An 8756-nucleotide genomic window follows, 5' to 3' on the forward strand; every position below is an offset into this window, starting at 1 on the left:
GGGGGGGGGGGGGTCATATCGAGGAGAAATCTTATGAATGGAATGGGTGAAATCGAAGACCAAAAGCCCCTCTCTTCTCTCCCGTCTGTATTTGTAACAGCAGAGACGCGGGTTTTGTCGTCGTCTCTGTTTCGGTGGAACAGAGTGTTTTGGGTCCTCAGTCATTTTCATGGCCCCCTAATCTCGATGTTTCAGACACTCCCACGTATTTCCATCTCCAGTATCTCAACTCTCTTATATGTATGTATGTATATATGTGTATGTGTGTGTCACCGTGTTTTATTTATAGCAATATTATGTCTCAAGCTATCCCAATATTTTCTTTTTCTTGGGTATCAATTTAGTGGTTCAAATGTTTAAAAGCTAGCTTCTTGCCAATCCAACCAAGGATTTGGTGAATATTTACTTGCGAGACATGATGATGACCCTCTGATTGGTTGTCACTCTATATAATCACACGCTTGAATCATGGAAATTTGTGTTTTCTGTTAAATTCATAATTATCCATCAATTGTCGACCGTCTTGGATAGTAAACATTTTATTCCCTTAAAATATTCCTGAAAAGGTGTGTATGCAGTGCAGCAGCACCGCAATCCATAATACAAATGTAGACTTTACACCTAATTATATCGTAAGTATTTTTTTGCCATATGGTTTTTAATAGTTTCACAGACAATCGTGACCTTCGTAATCTGTCCTTTTTTTTCCCTTTCAGATTTTTACTCGCACTTTTAAGAAAGCCATCAAACATTCACCGCTAAACACGGGTCGCTGTGGATATTATATTCCTAATTTATTGTCTTCTTAGCAAAACTTTTGATTTGCTTTATCATCTTCCAAATAAATCAAATCCTAATTACAGATCCTAATTGACTTCCTAAATTGTTGTCTTGACTATCTTATATACATTAATGTGATTCTCCACGTTATATAAAAAGGGTATTATGTTGTTATCTAGAGATTTTTTTTTTAATGAGAATTACGTAAGACTTAAGATTAGTCTAATATTTGACAGATCATGATTCATATTAAACATAATCATAGTTTTTCCTGTCTTTTTAATTTTCTCTTTTAACCTCCGAGGCCCTATGTCCACCTCACTGTCACGACTGATGTCTACATTTCAAATGCGCAAGTTTGAAATCTACGCCAGCATTTGCCGTCTTGCGCATGTGCGCAGTACGCACCCCACAAAAAGTACAAAACAAGAAACAACCTGCGGCCCGAAACCCCAGTCGCCATCCTTCCGAGGTGTGCGCACTACGCACCGCGGTGCACTGTATCTGAGACAATCAGAGTTTTGAATGTCTATTGACTCTATTTTCAAGAAATTAACTGCGAAGAGAAACTATTTCTTTCACCTAATTTCCCCTCCAAAATCTCAATCTCCACTTCTCTCCTTCTCTCTCTCTGGTCTTTCCCTCGGGCAGAGAGGTCTGGTTGCGTCGTTCTCGTCCGGGACCATCTAGGGTTTCGGGGTTGCTCCATTCACTTTTCTCCAGTTGGGAATTCTCCGGGAAAGTTTGCATTTTTGAAAAAAAAAGGATCCAGAGGAATATCCTCCCGGTTCCCTTGCTGCTGAGTATTCGGAGACCCTTTCAGTGAAGCAGGTTTTCTAGGGTTTCAAGACGGAGGGCTTTAAGAGAAAATGCCCGCTCGCAGATCCAAGTCGGAGAAGAAAGGTGGGGAGAAGCAGCTCCGTCGTGACCCCTACGATGTTCTTGGCCTCTCCAGGAACTGTACGGATCAGGAAATCAAGAGCGCCTACAGGAAAATGGCTCTCAAGTAAGCTTTTGATTCTGCGTACCTGTGGTATCTCATTTGCTTGATCCTTTGCAATGCCAACCCTGTGTTTGTGTTGATAGACCCATTTAATCTCGACAAATTCTGTTGTTTGCCATTCCCGTGGGGTAATATTTCAGAGGTCGAGGCTTTTCCTGTATTTTGGTTGGTTAGTTCAGTCTCAAGTGCAAAGTCTATCGAGTAGATTCAACCAATTTATGATGGCGTTCCTGGCGAGAATTTGCCTGTAGCAAGCGTATCTATCATGAGAATTTGACAAGAATAAGTCTGGTAGACGAGTTTTCCATACTCTTGATTGAAGCTTGCTGATCTGTAATCTGTAAGGACTAAGGAGAGGTGGCGGTCTAAAGCGATTTCTCTTTCGAGATGAAAGATGAAAACTTTCTCTGAAGAATTCCATCATAAGCTGTGTCTTTGTTTTGCCACTGCTCCTCATGAATGTTTGGTATTTCAGGTATCATCCTGATAAGAACGCGAATGACCCAGTCGCTGCTGACATGTTTAAGGAAGTCACCTTTTCCTACAATATCTTGTCTCATCCAGAAAAACGTCGCCAGTATGATGCAGCTGGTTTTGAGGTGAGATATGCTTGCTCTGTGTTAGGCTCTCTGGATTAGCTTTGCGCCCGACAAGGATTTATAGTTTCCGCTTCCGGATGTTGATATTGTTTGATGGAGACATTTTAATGTTTCGTGGCATGGTCCAAATTTGTTTCGGCTGCTAATATTGTTTGAATTCTTCATTGCTTATTGCCCAATTTTACTTGTTTTTTTTCCAGGCTGTTGATGCAGAAAGCAAAGAGCTGGAACTAGATCTTTCAAGTCTAGGGGCTGTGAACACTGTGTTCGCAGCTCTGTTTAGGTTGGTTTGCCCTACCCGTTATTCTGTTCATTTCCTGTAACCTTTGAAATCATCTGATGGATGCAAGTTGGGAACTTATTCTCAAAATGTCCATGAAATAGTAAACTCGGTGTGCCGATTAAAACCACAGTATCTGCCACTGTCTTGGAGGAGGCGCTTAATGGAAGGGTCTCGGTCGTTCCTCTTATACTTGGGCAAGCCATGTCTAGGAAGGTGAGGTACTGAAGTCATTGCCTGTCTATTACTTTGTTTACCGGTGCAGTGGTAGTTAACTATAATCTATTCTCGTATACACAAACATCTGTTACAGGTTGAAAAGCAATGTGCTCACTTTTATTCTGTCACTATAGCCGAAGAGGAGGCAAGGTCTGGTTTAGTCTGCCGTGTGGAATCATCTAACAAAAGCAAGTTCAAGGTTGGTTCTGATGATAGAACCTTTGCTTGTTTAAGTGACATATTGAGATATTGATAAATAAATATGTCTGCATTCCCCTGTATGCAGTTACTGTATTTTGATCAAGACCACAACATTGGACTGAGCTTAGCATTGCAGGTATTGTTTGATTAACCAGAGAGAAAAAGAGGCTTCTGTCTTTTGTTTTTCAGATGAGGGAATCTAAGTGACTCTATCTGCTGCTTGTAGGAGGACAGCAGAAAAACAGGCAAGTTAACAACTGCCGGAATGTACTTTCTTGGTTTCCCTGTCTATCGGTTGGATCAAACTGTCAATTCGGTAAGCCCGCTATATTGGAAATATAATTACCATCATGAATATTTTGCCCTTCTCTTATTCTTTTGCCCAACATGAATTGATTCTCTGGGTTTAGATGGCTCAAGCAAAGGATCCAGAATCAGCCTTTTTCAAGAAACTTGATGGATTTCAGCCTTGTGAAGTTACTGAACTGGAGGCTGGTACTCATGTCTTTGCAATCTATGGTCAGTTTTTTTTCCCAGCGTCTAGTCCAGATGCAGAATCATTTGGTTTCTTTTTTTTGAGATGATCTGATCTGATGGGGGGGCCTGGCATGATTTTTCCTTTTTCAGGTGACAATTTTTTCAAAAGCGTGAACTACACGATAAAAGTAGTATGCGCTGCCCATTTCACGCAAGAAAAGGAAGATCTTAGGTCCATAGAAGCCGAGATTCTAACAAAAAGGGCAGAACTGGCGAAGTTTGAGACGGAGTACAGGGAAGTACTTTCCCAATTCTCAGAGATGACAAGTAGATATGCCCAAGAGATGCAATCCGTAAGTCTTCACTTTTGAAACATTTCAGTTTGTTAACTCATCTGCTTAACAAAAGTAGACAGATCCCATGTGAGAAAAAACACAATCTCGGATGTTATGTTATATATTATACACAGCACACTTAACACATTTGTTTGATTCAAATCCGACCAAACTCTATGACCCAGTTTGGTTTTTTTCTTTCTTCTTCTTACAGATAGAGGAGCTCTTGAAACAAAGAAACGAAATTCATGCAGCTTACACGATAGCAGCTCCAATGAAGCGGAGCTCGAGCAAGAACAAGAGCGGAAGGAACTCATTGGAGAAGACAGCGGCAAGGGAGGAGGAGGAAGAGGAAGAAGAAGAAGAGAGCAGCAGACGGAACAGGAACAGGAAAACAGGAGGCGCGTGTGAAAAGTCGGTAAGAATGAAGAAGAGATGGTATAAACTACAGTTGAAAGCGCATAAGAAAAAGCATTTCTAGTTCTCTCTCTCTTTATATGCCTCTGTAAAATTCTTGGGGTAATTTTTTTTCTTCCTTCCACGCTATTTATTTCACCCCCTCGCCCTCGAGGTTGGTCCATTTGTATATCTTCCTTTTGCATGTATTATTACATTATTCAACAAAATTATATGTTTTTATTCTATATTAATTGCTTCATGATTCGTGCTCCAAAACATTTTTTTGACCCACGAATTCCTTGCAATGATTATCTGATAATTCAAAAATGATACAATTCAAAAATGACTTTGCTGATAATTGTTTTGATTGTGATTTGGTTTATATTATAGAAAATAGTGATAATTTAAAAAAATTAAAATGAATGTATTTTGATCTTTCTAGTCAAAAAATTATAAATCGCTTCTAGAGAAATACGATTATAATTATCGTATTTTGGTGGATTGTATAAACTTGCCATTAAATTAATCAATTTTTCAATCATTTGCAATGGACGTTAAATTGAGATAATCTCATCCATTTGTCATCCGAGATTTCCCTGACACACGGCGGACACGTGGAGTAATAAGACATTTTGGGCCGATATACGAGGCTTTGAAGCTCAAACAGGGCCCAATAAAAGGATCTCGGCCCGGTTGATGGTGAAAAGACAATATTATCCTCGTGTGCGATGGGTTGTTGCTCACCTAACCGGAACGTGAACAATGTGGCGCCAAAATCCCACGACAGTCGACAGACACACATCGCCCCCACAAAAATCCTAAAGGAATGGACCAAAGCCTCCCTCCCTCCATAAGCTTTAACGATTGTAAAACTCGACTGGAAATTAGAAACTTAAATTTATTTTATTCACGTATCCACCACCAATTTTTTTTTAATTTCTGGATCTGTGCAGATTGAAAATATATTGAACGATTAATAAAAACTAAAATTTAAATGCCATGTGATTTATATCCTAAAATCTAACATATTCATGTCCAATTAATAGCTAACACGGTCGGAACAATATTATCTGGTGTTAGTAAAAGAAAACTCAAAAACATTATACATTGTGGTAATGATAAGATTGGGTATAGCACAAGCAGTACAGTTTACCGTTAAACTTTTAAAAAATGTAAGAGCTAAAATAAATTTTTTTTTTCATTTCTTTCAACGACTTATCCATGACACGTGTTTTAGTATCTATTTATTCAACATTTCTCAGCTCGAGTCGTCACACTTCAAACCCAGAAGCAAAGGCGAGCTCAGGTCGAGGAGCAACAATGGCGGAAGCTGAGAACAAGCACAGAGGCCACGTGGTGGTGATGCCGTACCCAGTCCAAGGCCATCTTAATCCCATGATTCAATTCGCCAAACGCTTGGCCTCCAAAGGCGTCAGAGCTACCGTCGCCACCACCTCCTACACTGTCTCCTCCATCTCCGCCGCGTCCCTCGCCGTCGAGCCGATCTCCGACGGCTTCGAATTCTGCAGAATAGCCGATCCCTCCTTCAGTGTCGAGCTCCACTGCGAGTCCTTCAAGCAGCACGGCTCCGAAACCCTAACCCGCGTGATCGAGAAATTCAAATCCACCGATTCTCCCGTCGATTGTCTCGTCTACGACTCGTTCCTTCCATGGGGACTCGACGTCGCGAGAGGCACTGGAGTTTCGGCGGCGGCGTTCTTCACCAACAACCTCACCGTCTGCTCCGTACTGTCTAGGTTTTCGAGCGGCGAATTTCCCCTTCCGGTCGACCCAAATGCGGCGCCGTTTCGGATCCGCGGGTTGCCGCCGCTTAACGTCGACGATCTGCCGTCGTTCGTGACTCGGCACCGGCTGAGCCACCCGGCGCACCGGCAGATGCTTCTGGGTCAGTTCACCAACCATGAGAATGCGGATTGGCTGTTCGTCAATAGCTTCCAAGGCTTAGAAACACAGGTAAGGTCCCAACTTTAACAACTCTGAATATGTTTTCCCTTTAATTTACAAATCATAGTTAGCTTGAATTACGTCTCGTTTCTTCGGTTTCCATTCTGTTTTTGTTTGTCAAAATGCACGAAACTAAAACCATATTTCTTTCGGTTTAATCCATAGAATAATGTTCATTTTCTATAGGAATTTTTCTTTTTTCTAATTGAAATTAGTCGGTTTCGGATGATTATATTTGAAAGAAATTGAACCAAAATAGATTTAGTTTGGTTTCATTCGGATTTATATTTTCACACGCCCGTATTTTTTGTACACACATCCCTGTCAAATTCAATAGAAATCTCCTCACTCTCACGGGGCATTATGCAAACTTTCACAACCCACTGTATTTGTAGCTATATATTCAAGTTCTAAGTGTGGCTCTGTGTGAATTGCGTAAAGGATGACGAAAGTGGAGACTCGGAGGCAATCCGGGCAAAGCTGATCGGACCGATGATTCCGTCAGCATACCTCGACGGCCGGATCAAGGGCGACAAAGGGTATGGCGCAAGCTTGTGGAAACCTCTGTCCAAAGAATGCATGGATTGGCTCGAAAGCAAGCCGTCTCAGTCTGTGGCATTCGTATCCTTCGGCTCCTTTGCCAACGTCACCGATAAACAGCTCCGCGAGATAGCTTTCGGGCTAAAAGAGTCGAACTTTTACATCCTCTGGGTGATAAAGGATGCCCAGATCGAGAAATTGCCAGATGGGTTTGTGGAATCGGTCAAAGACAGAGCTTTGATGGTCTCATGGTGCAACCAGCTGGAGGTTCTGGCTCACGACGCGGTCGGGTGCTTTCTCACGCATTGCGGGTGGAATTCGACGCTGGAAGGGCTCAGCCTCGGGGTGCCGATGGTGGGAATGCCGCAATGGAGTGATCAGCAGTGTGATGCCAAATTCATCGAGCAAGTGTGGAAGGTCGGGTACAGGGCAAAGGAGGATGTCGAAGGCGTCGTGAAGAGAGAGGAGATCGTGAGGTGCTTGAAGGGAGTGATGGAAGGAGAGAGCAGCGTTAAGATTAGAGAGAGCTCCATGGAATGGAAAGAGTTGGCCAAGAAAGCCATGAGTGAAGGCGGAAGCTCTGATCTCCGCATTGAGGAATTCGTTCGGACTTTGGGTGGGACTGAGAAATGAACCGTCTGAGATTTGGTGGTATTTGTACTGAATGTTCTCAAGTTTACGAAGAACAGAATTTACCACCAATTGTTAAATTTACCCTATTCTTCCTAATCTATCGACGAAATTCGACTGATATTTTTGGTGGGTCCAATGATTTTTGGTAGGTTCACCAAACGGAAACGTGAAAAAATTGGCAGGGAAAAATGGAATATTTTGTAGTCTATTAATATTAGACTTCGGCTTTTGGAGTTTGGTTGGTGGAATAATCGGCAATACGTTATAAAATGCAATTTCCCGATTCAATTATTGCCGACGTGACTTAGAAACTCCTCCGTTTTATCACACAACCCATCTCAGGCGAAGAACGAAAGCTGCAGGGAAGAGATAACAATGGCGGAGACGAAGCGGATTCCCAGAGCTCACGTGGTGGTGATGCCTTACCCACTTCAAGGCCACATAAACCCTATGCTCCAATTCGCCAAACGCGTGGCCTCCAAAGGAGTAAAGGCCACTCTCGCCGCCGCCGTTTACACAGTCTCCTCCGTCTCCGACGCCGCCGTCTCCGTCGAACCCATCTCCGACGGATTCGACGAAGGCGGCCTCTCCCAGGCCGGCTTCGACCTCGACCTCTACACCGAGGCGTTCAGGACCAACGGGTCGAAGACCCTGACTCAGCTCATCGAGAGACACCGAGACACCGAGTCGCCGGTGAGTTGCGTCGTCTACGACTCGTTTCTCCCGTGGGGGCTCGACGTTGCGAAGCAGAACGGCGTTTTGGCCGCCGCGTTCTTCACCAACAACATTACGATGTGCTCCGTCATGGCCCAGATTCACGGTGGGCAGCTTCCTATTCCGGTGGATCCTGAAACGGCGCCGTTTCGGATCCGAGGTCTGCCGCCGTTGAACTTCTCGGACTTGCCGTCGTTTGTTACGAAGCACCGGCTGAGCCATCCAGGGCATTTGGCCGTTCTCATGGATCAGTTCCCCAATCTCGAAGAAGCCGATTGGTTGTTTGTTAACAGCTTCGAGGGCTTGGAAACACAGGTAAGTCAAAACTCTTCTTGATGTTTTCGGCATTGTTTTACTCGATTTTGATTGGTCATTTGAATTGAAGCTGAAGAGACGATCTCAAACTGTTTCCATTTTTAGCTTAATTGGAAGATTCTAATGCGAATCAATGGTTAAATAAAGGGCCGTTGCTGAAATTTCACTCGTGATTCTGTGTTAGGAAGACGGGACGGGAGAATCTGAGGTTTTCCCGGGAAAGCTGATCGGTCCAATGGTCCCATCAGCGTACCTAGACGGTCGGATCAAGGACGACAAAGGTTACGGCTCGAGCC

At 43.2% G+C, this 8756-nt stretch overlaps 3 protein-coding genes across 3 annotated transcripts in view; all 3 read left to right on the plus strand.

Moving 5' to 3' along the window:
- Positions 1–1311: 1311 nt before the first annotated feature.
- Positions 1312–4544, plus strand: LOC104822954 (chaperone protein dnaJ 16-like). Its single transcript, XM_010554328.2, has 10 exons — positions 1312–1786; positions 2259–2382; positions 2583–2665; positions 2767–2878; positions 2976–3080; positions 3168–3218; positions 3309–3398; positions 3493–3601; positions 3710–3912; positions 4109–4544. The coding sequence occupies exons 1-10, from the start codon at positions 1650–1652 to the stop codon at positions 4373–4375; spliced, it is 1281 nt and encodes a 426-aa protein (XP_010552630.1). The 5' UTR covers positions 1312–1649; the 3' UTR covers positions 4376–4544.
- Positions 4545–5546: 1002 nt separating this feature from the next.
- LOC104822956 (UDP-glycosyltransferase 74B1) lies at positions 5547–7551 on the plus strand. Its single transcript, XM_010554330.2, has 2 exons — positions 5547–6267; positions 6700–7551. The coding sequence occupies exons 1-2, from the start codon at positions 5614–5616 to the stop codon at positions 7429–7431; spliced, it is 1386 nt and encodes a 461-aa protein (XP_010552632.1). The 5' UTR covers positions 5547–5613; the 3' UTR covers positions 7432–7551.
- A 114-nt stretch (positions 7552–7665) lies between these two features.
- The window catches only part of LOC104822955 (UDP-glycosyltransferase 74B1-like), a 2078-nt gene continuing 987 nt past the window's right edge, over positions 7666–8756 (plus strand). Inside the window, exons 1-2 of the mRNA XM_010554329.2 lie at positions 7666–8460; positions 8645–8756. Of these exons, the coding sequence (XP_010552631.1) occupies positions 7807–8460; positions 8645–8756 (766 nt within the window). The 5' untranslated portion in view covers positions 7666–7806. The remainder of the gene's footprint in view (positions 8461–8644) is intronic.

The sequence above is a fragment of the Tarenaya hassleriana genome, unplaced genomic scaffold (assembly GCF_000463585.1).
Source record: "Tarenaya hassleriana unplaced genomic scaffold, ASM46358v1 Cleome39, whole genome shotgun sequence".
Classification (NCBI taxonomy): Eukaryota; Viridiplantae; Streptophyta; class Magnoliopsida; order Brassicales; family Cleomaceae; genus Tarenaya; species Tarenaya hassleriana.

What these genes read in the sequence shown, in the direction of transcription:
- LOC104822954 (XM_010554328.2), top strand. Translation starts at nt 1,650, where the DNA reads ATGCCCGCTCGCAGATCCAAGTCGGAGAAGAAAGGTGGGGAGAAGCAG. An exon ending in CTAACAAAAGCAAGTTCAAG is followed by an intron (nt 3,081 to 3,167) that starts GTTGGTTCTGAT and finishes CCCTGTATGCAG; the next exon opens with TTACTGTATTTTGATCAAGA. An exon ending in TGGATCAAACTGTCAATTCG is followed by an intron (nt 3,399 to 3,492) that starts GTAAGCCCGCTA and finishes CTCTGGGTTTAG; the next exon opens with ATGGCTCAAGCAAAGGATCC.
- LOC104822956 (XM_010554330.2), top strand. Translation starts at nt 5,614, where the DNA reads ATGGCGGAAGCTGAGAACAAGCACAGAGGCCACGTGGTGGTGATGCCG. An exon ending in TCCAAGGCTTAGAAACACAG is followed by an intron (nt 6,268 to 6,699) that starts GTAAGGTCCCAA and finishes AATTGCGTAAAG; the next exon opens with GATGACGAAAGTGGAGACTC.